The 16,692-nt window shown below is 50.1% G+C and overlaps 1 protein-coding gene across 4 annotated transcripts in view; it reads left to right on the plus strand.

The window, feature by feature from the left end:
- The window catches only part of PRKCE (protein kinase C epsilon), a 513,799-nt gene that overhangs the window by 493,819 nt on the left and 3,288 nt on the right, over positions 1 to 16,692 (plus strand). The window contains exon 16 of one of the 4 annotated variants that reach the window (XM_032652452.1): positions 15,059 to 16,691. The exons of the other annotated variants lie outside the window; for them this stretch is intronic. Within the exon in view, the coding sequence (XP_032508343.1) occupies positions 15,059 to 15,076 (18 nt within the window). The 3' untranslated portion in view covers positions 15,077 to 16,691. Of the gene's footprint in view, positions 1 to 15,058; position 16,692 lie in introns of those variants that run through there. 4 annotated transcript variants of the gene reach the window in all.

Here is a 16,692-nt window from a genome sequence, read left to right on the forward strand (position 1 = left end):
AGAAAGGAGGGGCTGCAAGACAGTTACTCACCCCAGATGCCAATATTCCCAGTCCTTTGGCCCTTGGAAGACCCCCAAGGTTCCCCAGCTTTTATTCTGTGAACTTGCTCACCAGCTTTACTCTCCTTGCCTTTGGTTTCGGCAGTGTTTTTGCTGAGCAGGGCTGTGTGACTCTCAGTGCCCCAGCCCTGAAATGGTAGCAGTCACAGCTTCGCAAATATTTCTAAGCTAAGCGGCCTCAGTGGGGCGTCCTTGACTCTACACAAGAGATTACTCCATCAGGGAATTCTGACTGCAGGAGCGTCTCTGTGGCCAAGGGCTGGAGGGCCCACCTGTGCTTTACTTTGGTCCTCCCAGCACCCACCCCAGGGGAGGGATCTGAGCCCTAGGCTGGGCATTTCCATAAGCTCCAAAGTTTTTATTTATGACTTAATAGCTGTGAGGTTGGGATTCGCCTTCATGGATTCACCAAACTAGTGTATATTGAATTGAATCTCCTCCCTGCCCCACGGACACTTGAGGTAACACACACATCCTACCTGGGAGCGTGGGACCTAGTAGCCTGTGCCTGATCGAAAGTGGGGAGAGCAGGGGCCATCGGAGAAGGTTCTCGAGAGCTGCTGGATCTTGGCAGAGAAGGCCAGGAAGGGTTAGGAAGAGACAACTACACGGGACAAGACATGAAAGGGAGAAGGGAAAGGCAGGATTCAGATCAGCTCTTCTTAATGGGTATTTAGTGAGCACGTGCTCTGTGCCTTCTGGGAAGGCCTGGAGGGGGAGGTAAACATAGAAGAAAAGAGTCCCCTGCGAACGTAAACACGTTCACGTAACCGCGTGACGTGAGGCGCTTAGATGGCAGGAGGAGATAACTGAACACGAAATACTTGAAGAATACCAGGCAATGGGATAAAATTCAGCATTTGACTTTGGGAGGGGAGTCTTGAGGTTTGCCTGTCGAGGTTGGAGGACGGAACGGGAGAGATGGCACGACGAAGATGGCCTCCCCAGTCAGGCCTCTGTGGGTCACAGGAGCCACTTCCCACCCGAGGTCTCATAGAAGATCTTGTCCAGAAGGGCCACGTAGCTGGATGAGCAGTGCCCTCCTGCCTGTCTCTGCAGAGAAGGCTACAGGGTGGTCCTGCAGCGGGGGGCGGGGGGGCATAGTGGTCAGAGGCTGGATAATGTGCGTCAAAGTAAAAGCAGATGGAATCTCAAGCTTTTCCCACGGAGGGGCTGCGTCCTCCAGCCCTCAAGCCAGCATTTGCTCTTTGAAGGGTGTAGGCACCAAGGGACATTTTGCCGCCTGACGGGGTTCCCCCGTCCACACCAGCCTACGAGTCCAGGACCTTGAAACTCCAGGGCTGCATCTGTCATAGCGGAGGGAAGCTCTTGGAAACCCAGTTTTGCATCTCGGGCGATCAGTGCCCTGTTTACTCCCCATTGTTTGTGCTGGGACAAGGGGTGATAACAGAATTGGACCTGGCCTCAGCTTGACGCTCAAACGTTATTCTAGAGTTCCAGGGTCTAGCAAACACACGTTGGGTTTGTGAAGCCCCATTAAGGTTGTTCCTCAACCTCAGCCTCTTCAAAGAGAGAAGACCTGGCTCACAGGCCTGCATCTTTTGGAGCCTGCGTGCTATTCGGGTCCCTCCTTTCTGAGACCTACTCCACCCCCAAAGGGGTTTTCTTGAGCACACAGCTTGGATGTCAGTGGAGTATTTCAGGTGTGTGAGCCCAGCTAGGTGTGGAGGAGGGTCCAGAATGATGGGGACAGTGAAATAAGATCATTGCCTGAAGTAGGGAGATGGGCAGATAAGACTGGAGTGGGGATTGTCAGCTGAGATGACTTAGAAAATAAACCAGACCTTGACTGGGAGCTTCAGCCGCTCCTTCCTTCTCCCCGCAAGCAACTGGCGCCTCCCCTAGTGTTGGAAACGACAGGATTGATGGTCCTCCCGGGGAGGTGTGGCAGATTCAGGCTCCAGGTACCCAGGTACCTAGGATGTGGGTGTTCCACTGAATGATCCAGAATACCCTCACCCCAAAACAGGAGATTTCCGAACTTAGCCCCGACTCTGTATCACAGGCAGTGAGCTAAGAGGAAAACACTGGACGGGGCTGGGTCCAGGTCCCTGCTGTGAGAGCCTGTGAAACCCTGAACAAGGCACTGAATCTCTCTGCTCCTTTGCTGTAAAGTGAGGGACTCGCATTGTCCCTAAGGTTTCTCCCAGACCCAGGCACTCTGTGTAAACGTGCTCCATGAGGGCAGGGATGTGTACAGGTTTTGAATGAACTTTATTATAATAACATTTACAGAGCTGAAAAGTTACCTGTTTAAAGTGTCCTTTTTTTTTTTTTTTATTTTGCGGTACGCGGGCCTCTCACTGTTGTGGCCTCTCCCATTGCGGAGCACAGGCTCCGGACGCGCAGGCTCAGCGGCCATGGCTCACGGGCCCAGCCGCTCCACAGCATGTGGGATCTTCCCGGACTGGGGCACGAACCCTTGTCCCCTGCATCGGCAGGCGGACTCTCAACCACTGCGCCACCAGGGAAGCCCTAAAGTGTCCATTTTGATGCATTTTAACAAACCTATGTAACCACCGGCTCACGAATGTAAAGAACATCTCTAGGGCTTCCCTGGTGGCGCAGTGGTTGAGAATCTGCCTGCTAATGCAGGGGACACGGGTTCGAGCCCTGGTCCGGGAGGATCCCACATGCCGCGGAGCAACTAGGCGCATGAGCCACAACTACTGAGCCTGCACTTCTGGAGCCTGTGCTCCGCGCCAAGAGAGGCCGCCATAGCGAGCGGCCCACGCACCGCGATGAAGAGTGGCCCCCACTTGCCACAACTAGAGAAAGCCCTCGCACAGAAACGAAGACCCAACACAGCCAAAATTAATTAATTAATTAATTAATAAACTCCTACCCCCAATATCTTCTTAAAAAGAACATCTCTAGAGCCAAGCAGTTCCCAGGTGCCTCTGCCCCCGGCAGCCCCTGATCTGCTTTCTGTCCCTGGAAAGGAGATTTCTGTTTCCTAGAGTTTCACGTATATGGAGTCATGTTGTGTGCACTCTTTTGTGTCTGGCTTCTTTCACTCAGCATCATGTGTTTGAGACTTATATTTTTACCTTTTTATTATGGAAAATTTCAAGCATGTACAAAAGTAGCGAGACAAGTGGAATCCCCATGTGCCCATCACCCAACTGCAAAGACTACTAGCAGGCTCTGCTTAATGTGTTAGGGGAGGGATGTGTTTCTGTTTCGTTCACAGCTGCGTCCTCAGCAAAAACTCCTGGCACGTAGTAGTAATTCATTTATCTGTGTGGAATGAATGAATGAATTCTGTAGATCTACAGTGTTTTTCCAGAGAATGTTTCTCTCTTAGTTCCATCTCAAAATTCTCTTCTCACCTTTTATGGCCCAAGAGCTATGCCAGTATGTGCCTGGGAATTTGGGGTGATAAGATCCTGCATTAGGAAACCTGAAATTGTTGAATGGTAAGAGGTGTGTGACCTCATCGTGATTTGAGAGGCATCTATTAGCGTGTTTACAGTTCCCGTTTCAAAGCCAGTAGGCAGAGCAACAATAAATCCCAGGCCAGGAGAGCTTGATCTCCATCCAGGACATGTTCATAAATATGGGGCGGGGGATTGGAGTGGGGGATTGTTGAGTGCAGGATCAGGGCTTTTGCCAGGACTGATTGGAAAGTTTCTTCTCTGAGTACCCAAAATCATCCCTAGAGTAGCTAAACTCAAGAGCTGTCAACAATGACACTGATTTGAAAAGTCGATGATAAATGAGAAAGGGCCCCCCGGTCAGAGGCAGAGCGGGGCTGGCTTTGCCACTGTACATCTGCCCACTTTCAGCAGCAGCAGCCACGGGGCCTGCTGCTGCACGTCCCACTGCATGGGGCCAGCTCGCTGCAGAGCCTGGCACAGGGGCTCAGGCCTTGGGCAGGCCACAGCAGGCAGGGTGCTGTCTCCTCCTAAGGCTTTTCATTCCTGCATATCAACATTGTATTTTCTACACATTTTCAGCTCCAGACATCCCTGCTTGGTGCCCCTTTGCCCTACTTCCAGGTCTACCCATCAGTGGGTTGTAAAATCAATTTAGTGGGTCAGGTGCAGAAAACATTTTCAATGAAGACTAGGATAGGGTAGGATCGGGTAGAGTAGAGAAGAAGCGAAAAGGAAAGAAAAGAACAAAGTAGAGAGACTAGAACATAGACTGCATCACATATGGTAAGGGTAAAGTGTAGCAAGCTGCATCTTTTCTTGGGGACGGTGGAATGAGGTGATGTCCACTAGGTCACATATAACATGTATTTCTTACTCTTGGTCATAGTGAAGAATTTCGAAGGGCTGTATTCCCCTTCACCCCTAAGAAATGACCCCAAAGGGCCTAGTGGGGATGGCAGCCTCATGCATTTTGAGGGATGCAGGGCGGAAGGCAGTTGTTTGCTTGTTGGCTGATTGGTTGGTTGGTTGGTTGGTTGGTCGGTTGGTTGGTTTATTGGTGGAAGCCAGTGGCTGGCCGCCTGGGCTGGGCTCAGCGCTTCAGCCCTTTTGCGCAGGTGACCACCTTGACGCCTCTCAGCGGGAGGCAGGATGGCACACACCAGGGGCCCGGCCCGGGGTCAGAACAGGCTGAATCCAACCCTGGCTCCACCCCGGGCGGCCCCACCTTGGGCCAGCTGCTTGCTAGTCTTTGCAGTGGGAGTTGGGGTAGCTGTGAGGTTAAAGGCATCAGGCAGGTCTCCATCCCTGAGCTTTATTATGTTGTCCACACGGAGGGACTGAGCTGTGCTGCTGCTGGAAGTACACGGCAGGCCCCCAAGCAGAGCCTCTAGCCTGTGCGGGAGACAGTTACTGAGTAAGTCACTTTTTAGCCCCAGTTACAAGGAGGGCAAAGAAAGAGAGGCACAGGGCGATCAAGGTATGTGAGGGGGACCAGCCTGGGTTGGGGCTAGTTCCCTAGGAAGGGACATTTCTTTCCCACACAGCAGTTCCAGACCCTTCTTATTAGCAGCAGGATGGAGGCCTTGTGGCCTCAGGAATGGTTTCCGAGCTCCTTTGCAGCATTTGAGAGGGAAACGGGCATTCCTTTCTTCTCATGTCTTGTCTTGGAGGGGGCGGGCTCCCCTGTGTGAGAAGCGCTCTGGCTCTGGGCTGTGACCTGGGGACTCAGCAGGGTCTACTTAGTTAAGGCCCGGCTGTGAGCTGGGTACTAGGAGTGACAGAAGATGCAGGTGGCCCCGAGATGCTACTTGCCTTGCCAGGGAGCCAATATTCTTGGGGCACTTGGAGACACCTCTAGGCCATTTAAAACTACAAACTGAACGTCGTCAAGGGCCAGTGAGTGCTGTACAGACTATGAGGGTGCGTCCTTAACCACACGGCCCCAAATGAATCTTGGCTGAAATGTATGCTTTATACTTTTTTACCAAGTTTTAACAGCAGATAGTCACAGCCAAAGGTGTGTCCACGTGTGGACCTGGGCAGGCCTGGGAGGGTTTCAGGAGGCAGGTGTCAGCACCGCCCTTCAGAACTGCCCAGAAATGTCTCCTTCCCTAAAAAGAATGAAGAAATGCTGTGTCTGTGAGGCTAAAGCTATGAAACAAATGGTTCCACCTGGTCTTGAAATAGCCTTAGACAGAGAGCCTGCATCCGGGGGACTTTTCCCAACCACTTTCACAGGGACCCTTCAGCCTTCCCATGGAGCACCACACAGGCCCAAGGCAACGCCCCATGTGGGGGGCCTCCATGCTACGAGGGACTTGAGCAAAAGGGGACATTTCCGGTCCTGCGACTGCTTCTCAGGGCTTTCTGCTCTCTGTGGATTCCTCAGAGTTATTGTTCCACAGAGAATTTCAGGCCTTGTTTGAGGGGAAACTTTGAAATCTGTGATTCCTAACTTAGCAGTGAAGTTGCCACCCCTTCCAGAATCTGCTTCAGTGAACTCTCTCCAGGAAAACCCAAAAGTGCCCATACATACAGCACCCTGGATTGTACTGCACGAGGTCCCCGGAAGCCCTGAAGTCCCTCGTCTAGTACAGGGGTTGACAAACTCTGACCCACCGGCCAAGTCCAACCCACTGCCTCTTTTTGTGCAGCCCTCAGGCTAAGAATGGGTTTTACGTTTTTCTTCAGCGGTTGAGGAAGAATGGTGACATTTGACCACTATGAGAAGTTCGAATATCTGTGTCCATAAATAAAGTGTTACTGGGACGCAGCCACTCGCAGTCACTGACACTTTGTCTAGGGCTGCTTCATGCCACACAGCAGAGGGGAGTGGTTGTGACAGAGACCCCGTGGCCCACCAAGCCTAAGATATTTACTAGCTGGCCTTTCACAGAAAACGTGCCATCCATGCTCTAAGCGTGGGCACCCAGGTCAGGAAGTCTTGTTTGAAATATTTTAGTTGTACCTAAAATGATTGAGCCATGGAATACACAGGTAGAAGCAGCTTTGAAAATCACCTCAACAAGCTCCCCACTTTATCAGGGACCACATTCCCTGCTTCTGTGGGAGCAGGGGATACAGGGAGTTGTATCTTGGGTTCCCCTTTCAAGCTTCTGTAGGTTTCTAAGCTGGCCCTGCCTTCCAAACGAACCTTCAGGTAGAAGCCCCAAAATTTTGTTTAAAAAGCACCATAACAGATGTTCCAAGTTTGGTAACAGCTTCTTTATAACAGGGATACCTGCCCTCCCCTGTAAAGGAGACCCCAGAGGGCTGAGTCTATAGACTCCTATAAACCACTGATTTACAGATAAATTGTAGTTGGCTGAACTCCTTTGGTCCCTGAAGTATTTCTAGGTGTGAGGGAGGAGGTTAGTGGTAGCTAATAGGAGTTTCCAAAGCAACTCTTCAAATGGAATTTGTAAAACTGTGGACTTTTTAATAATCTGGGAAACGATTACGAGGGAAAAGGAGAGAGGGGGAATAGTTGAATTCCATCAAGCAGTGGATTTGACAGAATTCAGCTGTAGTTGGTTGTTCAGAATGCCTCTTGGTCTGAGGGACTTAGTCCATTTAAAAAATACATTTACGGGCTTCCCTGGTGGCTCAGTGGTTGAGAGTCCCCCTGCAGGGGACACGGGTTCGTGCTCCGGTCCGTGGAGGATCCCACATGCTGCGGAGCGGCTGGGCCCGTGAGCCATGGCCGCTGAGCCTGCGCGTCCGGAACCTGTGCTCCGCAACGGGTAGAGGCCACAACAGTGAGAGGCCCGCGTACCGCAAAAAAAAAAAAATAATAATAATACATTTACATATGCAGACTGCCTCAGGAGTGAAGCGGCTTTCCTTCAGACATGATTTAGATGAGGTGGTGGACCAGATTATGGGGGAGGGGGCATTCGACCTGAGGCTTGGGTGGCTCCCCATCTCTGTATGCTAGTAGCAGAGGCCAGCCTGCTGCCATGATTCTCTCCTGTGGACCAGGGAATGGCCAGGAACCAAGTGGCTTCCCATTTTTACATGTCATGAAGCTAATCATTTGTGCCTAAAAAGCAAATGGGTCTTGATTTTCTTTTTCCCTAGAAGGTGGAAACAGCTTTACTAAATAGAGGTCACAAACTGGAGGACCGTACAACCCATTCAACCAGGCTGCTCTGTTTTTAATTGAATTAGTTGGCAAAAATTAGGAGATCTAACCTGAAAATGCGTCTGGGGTATTTGTTGGGAATTCAGGAGACCTAGGAACCCTGGGTCTGTGTCCCTGAAGGAACACATCAGCTGCTGAGGTATGCGCTGCCCACTTTGCCCCCAGCTCTACAGCTCCCTGTGGACACACACACACCCTCCGGCTCATTACAGAGGAAAGAAGAAATGATGTCATAGCCAGCACTGCTAGACGTAAAATTCGTCTTCTTTCTTCCTTTTTGTTTTTCTTATCTTGCTTTATTCCAGAAAGTTTAAAGACAGCCCACTAGGATATACAAAGAACATACTGTAAATGTAGTGGCAGTGAAAATGAGGAAAGACAAACAAGGTTAGGAAGGCAGTAAAAGGATCAGGAATGGCCTTTTGGGTGGGTCACAATCCTGGCTCTTAGCTTTTGAGAGAAGACTGGTTAGTCCTAGCATTTGGAGTACACAGGAGATGAAAGCACACAGGTCACCCCGGTGATACACTGATTATTCTGTGAACTGAGATCAGGGATTATCCCAAAGACAATGCTCTTTGTTCTAACCATACTGTTATGATCAATATTGACAAAGAAGCAATACTAATAATTTACATTTACTCTCTGCTGTGTAATGTTTTCATCACTTAAATGTATTATTTCACTTAATCCTTATAACAAGTATATGGGGAGGACTACTAATATCCCCATTTTACAGATGAGGAAACTGAGGCACAAGAGAGAATTCATGATTTGCCCAAGGCCACGAAGTTTAGCGTGCATGCTAAACCACTAGGCTACGCTGCCTCTCAGAGGGCGACATCTAAATAAACCAGTGTGGTTTGCCAGTGAGCTCTTGGGTATCCTGATTTTATAAAGACCGATATAAAATAACTAAGGAATGGCATGAAATTCAGAAGGAATACCAGTGTATTGTGTGACCCTGAGGGGAAGCTGAATCCAGAACAATTAGCCCTTAAATAGGCTTTCAGACTACAAAAAGTCCCTTTGAAACTGCTAAGAAAAAGAAGGAAGAAAGAGATCCACTGCTCCTTTACACAGAGGGACTCAACAAGGCTGCATATCAGAATCACTCACGGAGCTATAAAAAAAAAATGCAGGGCTCCCCTGGTGGCGCAGTGGTTGAGAGTCCGCCTGCCGATGCAGGGGACGTGGGCTCGTGCCCCGGTCCGGGAGGATCCCACGTGCCGCGGAGCGGCTGGGCCCGTGAGCCATGGCCGCTGAGCCTGCGCGTCCGGAGCCTGTGCTCTGCAACGGGAGAGGCCACAACAGTGAGAGGCCCGCGTACCGCAAAAAAAAAAAAAAAAAAAAAAAAAAAAATACAGAGGTCTGGGCCCCACCCCCTGGACATTCCAGTTCACGAGATGTGTGTTGAGGCCCATGTGTCCATATAGATGCATGTTTGTTTCTGATGCACAGGCAGGATAGAGAACCACTGACTGAAAACAATGACAAATAGCAAGGCTGTTATTTTGCCTCTAACTTTTCCCCAAAGAGAAATATCTTCAAAGATTAAGGCAAAAACCACTCTTGGGTGAACTGAAACCCCAGAGAAGTGAACTAATGAATTATATCTAATGAAGTCACCTGGGAGCTATATCTCACCCAGGCCAGATCCTGGAGCAGTTACACTGAGTCTCTGGGGTGGGTGTAGCATCACTCATTTAAAGTTCCATGGTGGTTCTGTTGTACGGCCGAGTTTGAAAGCCACTGTGCCAGGCCCAGGTGAGTTATCTCTCAGGTTAGTGAAGAATCAGCCGTGCCCACTATTTGGTTATTTGGATTTGATGGAATAGAGCAGTGGTACCAAATGGTGGGACATGGGCAAACAGTCTCCCAGTATTCAGAAAGAGGGAAAATGAGGTTTGGGATACTCTGAGATGGATGTGATTAAAGCAAGTTTCTAGAAGGTTTTTTGAGAAGATAGTTTGTGGACACTTAGAGGAAAATGGTAATTGCTTGGAGCGAATTAACTTCACCTCTAGACTAATAGATGAGAGAAATGCTGCAGGCATTGTGTATCTTTATTCCAGCAAAACAACTGAAAGTCTTGGATAGCATCCTCCTGAACAAGATGGAAGAAGTGACCATGGCTGGTTGATTCACAGTGGATTTAGCACCCACACCCCCAAAGTGGGCTGGTGCGACTGGGTAGGTCAGCTTTGTGAGAGAGCTCTTTGCAGAGGGCAGGTCAGACGGCTCTGAGCCTGAACTTCCCTTATATAGTATTTTTATATGCATCTTGTGAAAGAGATGGGAGGCATGCCAATCAGATTTTAGGATGACAAAAATCTGAAGGATATGGCAGAAAAGATGGATGACAGAATTAAAATGGCATTCTATAGTACTTTAGAGTTTACATGAGGTTTACTTATATACTCTCGTGCAGTCCTCAGCAAGCTAGGTAGATTTATTATCCCCACTTTCTTGGTAAATAAACTGAGATTCAGAGAGGTAAATTACAGAATCATTATTTATGGTAATCTTAACAACCTAGAAATAAGTACCACCATAAGAAGAAATCAAGGTTAAGTGTCAGAGGTTACATCTGGATGCAAAAAATCCATTTCAGAAGTTGGGGGTTTGTATTAGTTTCCTAGGACTACCATAAAGTTCCACACGCCGGGTGGCCTACAACAACAGAGATGTATTGTCTCACAGTTCTGGATGCGAAAGTCTTTGATCAGGGCACCTGCAGAGCCGCGCTCCCCCTGAAACCTGTAGGGGAGGAATCCTTCCTTGCCTCTTTCAGCTTCTGGTGGCACCAGATGTTCCTTGGCTTGTGGTAACATCACTCTGCTCTTCGTGTGGGTTCTCCCTGTGTCTCTTCATCCGGTCCTCCCGCTGTGTGTGTCTGCCTCTGTGTCCAAATTTCCCCTTCTTATAAGGTCACCAGTCATACTGGATAGGCCCCACCTTACATCTGCAAAGACCTTATTTTCAAATAAGGCTGAGGTGCTGGTGGTTAGGATTTCAACATAGCTTTTGGGGGAGACACAGTTCAATACATAACAAGGTTAAATTGGATTGATAAAACTGTAAGAGCATCACTGTTTTATCACAGTTACCTCAGAAATGATAAAACAGTGACACCGTCTTAAGACATTGATTTAATTTGAGAGTTTCCACCGAGTAGAGGGTCATGCCACTTCCCTTGGCATTGCTCAGACCACGGAGTCAGGGATCGAGCCATCAGTTCTGGCCACCACATTCTAAGAAGGAAATGGATTAAAACATGGTAGGGCACCACCATGGCAAGAGAGGCGCTGTGAAAGCTTCCACCGGCAGCCTAGACAAACCCTCCATGTGTCTCGCTCTGTTTTTCTATATAAGGAAAATCCAAAAGTATGATCGATTCTTGGTTAACAAAATTCAAAAGGGGGGAAAGGGATAGAAGAATATGTTGAGAGAAATTTCTAGGCAAATGATAGTTGACTTGAATTTCTGTTCCAACCCTCGTTTTTGTCAGGCAAAACAACTATGCAGTTATGTGTTTCTCATTTCATTTAACTTCATGGGTGAGCATGTGTGTATAAGCATACACACACGTACTTTGTCAATATATGGGTATAATGAATATATGTGTATATGTAAAGACCCAGTTAACTGATGTTAAGCAAGCATTCTAATTATTTAAATTCTCCCTTTTTCTTTGAAGATATTTAAAAGAAGAAAGAGCTTAGATAAGAATATTGACATTTCAGAGCTAAGAGGAATCTTGAGCTTGACTGTTGCGCAAATAAAAGGATTTTGAGCAAATGAATATTAAGGGATTGCTGTGTGCCCTGCTTTGCAGTAGGTACCTTGAGGGATACGAGAGGAAAATGTGACACACATTAAAAACATGACAAGGAGGGAAGTGCCGTGGGGGACTGCAGGAGGGAGGCTGGAGTCAGGGAGACTCAAGAGGGAGGTGGAACCTGAAAGCTGGATTTTTGGAGACCACGTGGAGACAGCATGTCTCCCCAGAAAGTTACGGTCACACACATGGGTCCGGGGACCCTGGCTTGTGGTCAGTCTCCTGCCTATGCCCTTGCCGTCACGCCAAGCACAGATGAAGAGGTGGTGTGGGACCAGCACGGTGACTACAGGCCCGTGCTCCGGCCTGTAAGACCAGGGAGTTTTCTCGGTGCTTTAGAACAAAGTCATCTGTTGATCTCGTAATCAGATAAAGACAGAAGCACAAATTCGCTGGCTCCTCTGAAAGCTTGTATTTATGACTTTAGTTCAGTGAGGGCTATGAAAGAATCGCGCCAGCCAGACAGGAAGCGAGCGTACAGGCAGCCTGCACATGTCCGCACTGGGGTCCAGACACTGCCACAGTCGGCTGAGCCTCCAGCCCTCAGTGGCCTCAGGGCGATTTAAAAGGCAGGCCCCCTACCTTTGCCTCTCAAATGCAGTTTCTCAGAGGCATCTGGAGTGACGTGTAACTCTGTTTCCGTAGTTCTACCTCACTCCCCTGCTGCAGGTGCCAGAAGTGTGCCCTCCCCCCAGGGTCAGCCCCAGACCTCAAATCCAAGACCTTACTTCTCAATGAAGCCAAAGGGAAGAGAAATGTTGTTCTCCCCTGACACCAACTGCAAATACCCACCAAGTCCGTAAACTTCTCTTAGCCCATCTGTCTTGGTAGAATTTGCCCAAACCCTGGTTCATCCTCTTTCTTTCTCAGACCAGCAGTCAAGGAACCCTAGTGGCCCAGGCTGACCACTGCAGGGAGAGGAAACCCCATTAACCAGCCCTAAGCCTGCCTGTCTCTCAGGGCACTGTGGGGCAGCCATGGGCTGGGGTGCCCTGCTCCAGGCTCTTTGTGAGTCAGACCTCAACCTTCTCCAAACAGAAACACCCTCTGGCACAAGAGTGCCACAGGTTCTGAACCCAGATCACTTCAGTGGCTCTAGATAAAGCAGCAGCAAGAGACGTGCATTCGATTATTTTTTTCCTCTGATATTTCTTGAGCGCTCTCTATGTGCCAGGCAGTACGCCATCCCGGGGATGGAATGGCGAGTTCAACCCAGTACCTGCCCCCAGGAGCGCACAGATTAGTCGCAAAAGGAGGCGGACACCCAGGGTGGTAAGTGCCGTGATGAGAGTTAGGAGAGGTGATAGAACCCCCATAAGAGGCCTGGAGGGACAGAGGAGGCTTCCTGAAAGCAGGGCATCTGAGCCAAGATGGGAAAGGTGAGCAGAAGTCAGCTCGGTGATGAAGACGAGGCAGGAGGCAAGGAGGGGAGAGGGTGCTCCGGGCCGAGGACTAGCTGAACAAAGACTCGGTTGCGGGAGCAAAGCCAATGAGTCCAGAGGACTTCGTGGTTCCCCCGGGCCCAGGAGATGAAGCTGGGCAAGTGGACAGGCACGAGATCCCAGAGGGCCTCAGAAGTGGGTAAGAAACTGGGGCTTTTTCCGAGAGCAGTAAGCCACCGTTGGAAGAATCTCAGTGGCTGGAGGAAGCACGGGATGTTCAGGCAGGCCCTGGCTCAGCACTAGTTCAGGATTTGAAATTATCCAGAGAACTGTGGGCTCAGGCCCTGCCCTCACGAAGCTCACAGCACCCGTGGGCAGATCACATGGGCTGTGCTGGGGAACACAGCCAAGAAGAGAGTGAGGCATGCCCACGGCACACGGTGCTAAGACTCGGAGGCAGGGTAGGATCCCACATTTATCGGGTACCCATTGTGTGTTGTGGTCCGCTCGGAGGCACCTCACATCTGGCATCTCATTTAGTCCTCAAGGCAATCTGTAGGGTACCTGTGACCACCCCCATTTTACAGATGAAAAGACCAAGGCTCAAAGAGGTGACCTTCACAGTGTCATCTAACCAGGATGGGAGGTCAGCCGGTGCTCTTTCTCCTCCTGCATTCAGCCTGCCTTCCGTGTGGGTCAGAGGATGTGGGAAGGACTTAATGGAGGAGATGAGGTGCGAAGAGTTAGAAGGCTCTTCCACTGTCCCAGTGTCACCTCTCAGGCTGTGCGGTGGGGGCCGAGAGTCAGGCATTTAGATATTAGGAGAGGCACATGGGGTGACTAAAGATCCAGTTAAACAGGGAGTGTCTCTAGGAGTTTACCCATCAGAACCTTGGAGTGGAGTCTCGTGCCAACTCTGTAAGGGAGACAGCAGCTTTCCAAAGAGTAAAACCAGTGAGTATAGGATAAAATCCCCAGTCCTTTCTAAATTTGAGGATGCTGTACTGCTTCCAACGGTATTAACAGGGGATGGGGTTTCTCGGAAGTACTTGCTTTGGAAAACTCCCTAAGCCTCTAAGGTTAATTAATAGTCAGGAATTGTTAGTTATTTGAATTGGGAATGAGTGACTGACATGCACCTAAGCTGTCTCCAAGGGAACTAGGGCCTGGGCCGGGTTGCGTAAGGGGTGCGTGAGCCAAGTGTTCTTCTGTAGAGCTCTTGAAGAATGGCACACTCGCTCCAATGCCACAGATGATTCTGGGACCACTGGAAAGCCCAGAGCTGAGCTAGATTGCTACCCAAGCCAGCCCGCCATGGAGCTAGAGGCCCTCTGGGAATGACGTCCCTAGCTGTATTGACTGAGCCCGATTCCCTGGTAAGCAGTCAGCAAGTTGGGACATTCAGACATCCTGTGGAATCTAGCTCCGTCACTATGCTCATTTGACCTCAGGAGAGGAAACCAGTTTCCATGACTAATGGACACAAATGATTGAAAGGTGAAGCACAAGTAGTTAAACAGGGGAGCCGATGCCAGAGTGTTTACAGGTTTCCTGAGGTTCTCTATACGCCGGCTCCCCTCCCCCATTAGTGACCAGTGAGAGGGAGCCAGGAAGGAGATGGTCCTGCCCCTGAAAGTACCTGGGCATAGCCCACCATTGGTGGTGTTACCAATTGAGTTTCCCTCCTGCCCTATTCCTTGCCAATCTTCTTCACCAACTCCCGTCCCTGGTCCCCCTCTCCTCCTGCCCCCACTGAGGATGCCCCTTGGTCGCCTTCTGGGATGGTACTCAGTGCTTCCCAAGTCTTAAAATCTTGCTGCCACCTTTTCCCCATCCTGCTGCTCCCCCAGCACCACGGGCCCATACTCTATAACCCCTCTCCAATCAAAGTGAACCCATCCCTCCTTCGATAGGGATCTTCAGAAGAGGCGTCACCACACCCTTTCCCCAGGCACCTGCCCTCCCTCGTCCCTCATGCGTCACTTGGGTTTGGGCTCTGTGGTTCTCCTCTGGAGTTCCTCTCCATGAGGGCCCCCCTTTTCCTCGTGCTCTGTACACACTGGAGATGGACAACGCGTCATCCTCTTGCCTGGGACCAGCCCTCCTGTAGAAAAGACTAAGCCACTCCTCAGTTTTCCCATCTCAAGGGGCGACACACACATCCTGCTGTGGCAAGTCCTGTTTCCATCCCTTGGGCTTTTCTGTGTCCCCCTTTTGTCTCCCCTCCAAGGTCTCTGAGACCTACTGAACTATGCAGCTCAAGGCCAGAGAGAAGACGCCAAGCAGGACTGATGGGTGCTGAAAGATGGGAGAGACTAGCTCATCTCCGCTCTGTGCTGTCCATCTGATTCAGATCTCAATCTGGGGAAATTTGAAAACAGACTCCCCTGCCAACCTCACCTCACCATGTCACCACTCTCCCCAGCCCACAGACCTCTCCCACCATGCTGGCTTACCAGCAAGTCGTTCTGGCTGTGCTTCAGCCTAGTGGTTTGACCTAAATGTCTCGTGTTTGAATTTGACTCTTGCCGTGTCTTCCCACGTCTCCAGCACCCAGCTTTCCAGACGTTCTGCACCACGGGAGACATCGTGCTGGGAGCTGGATTTGAGTCTGGCTCCGCTCTGAACTCATTGGGTGACTCTGGGCAAGTCACCAAACCTTTGTGAGCCACGGTTTCCACATCTGTAAAATCAGGATAATGACACCTGCCTGTTCCAAGTATCAGTGAGCAAATAAACGTGAAGATGCTGTAAACTGTAAAGCAGCACTTCCCAAACGATGTTCTGCCGAACTTTGCTCCCATCTTCTTAACCATCTTCCTCTCTGCCAAGGTGCCTTCCTCCCGTCTCTACCAACATGATCGTAACTCATGCTTCAAGTCTCAGCCGGGCCCTGACTACTCCATGGAAGTTTTTCTAATGATTGCAGTGTGTTCTAGACGGGAATACTGATTCCCGATTCAGCAGTGAACCCCCAAAGGCAGAGAGCATTATTCATACTTGCTGATTTTCTCCAAAACCCAGGATTTGTTTGATTGATGCACTCCACCCTCCACAGACCATAAGCCCAATTTTGGTAACTTGAACCTCCAGCTGGGTATGGGTCTTGCTGAGCTGGGAAGTCAGTGGTGGGCTTGCTGATGTATTCACTCACTCAGTAGATGCTTAGTGCAGGGGACTGCTGGGGACCCAAGGCTGAGTCAGACAAGGCTTCTGCCTTTAAGGAGCTCATGGTCAGGACAAAAGCATTAACAATTCACTGCAAGTCAGTGTCTTGAGTATAATAATAGAAATAATGTGGGAACACAAAATAGCAGGTGAGGATCAAGGGAGGCTTCCCAGAAGACGGTCCCACCCCCTATCCCATGCATCCTCCTACTTATAGAGAAGATGACATCTGGAGCAGACATGGCAAGGTAATGGGGGGTTTACCTTTATGGAAGAAAGACCACTGGAGACCTTGTGGGAGGGAGATTCAAGTTCACTTCCCGGATCACAGGAAGGGAGGTCTCAGTGGAGCCAGAGGGTTAGGGCAGGTGCTGGAAGGGGGAGTGTCCTCAACACACACACAGACATGCACACACACGCTCCACCCCACACACACAGTCTATGGGAATCCCACTTCCCTGCTTTTCCATCATACCTCTCACCCCGTCTTCCTTCTCACCTGGACTCATTCTTCCTCTCCAAGTCCTCCATCACCTCCCGGTCCTGGGGCCATTCATCGTTACCTCATTGGAACAGCTCGATGTCTGCTCTCAGTAGCTAGAGGTCTGCTTTGGTGAGAGGCTGGTCAGCGCGATGCCCACTCCCTGCGGGGGGCCCTGGGGAGGAAGGTCAGCCTGGAGTCAGTGCTTTCTCTTA

This window comes from Phocoena sinus, chromosome 13 (assembly GCF_008692025.1).
Source record: "Phocoena sinus isolate mPhoSin1 chromosome 13, mPhoSin1.pri, whole genome shotgun sequence".
Classification (NCBI taxonomy): domain Eukaryota; kingdom Metazoa; phylum Chordata; class Mammalia; order Artiodactyla; family Phocoenidae; genus Phocoena; species Phocoena sinus.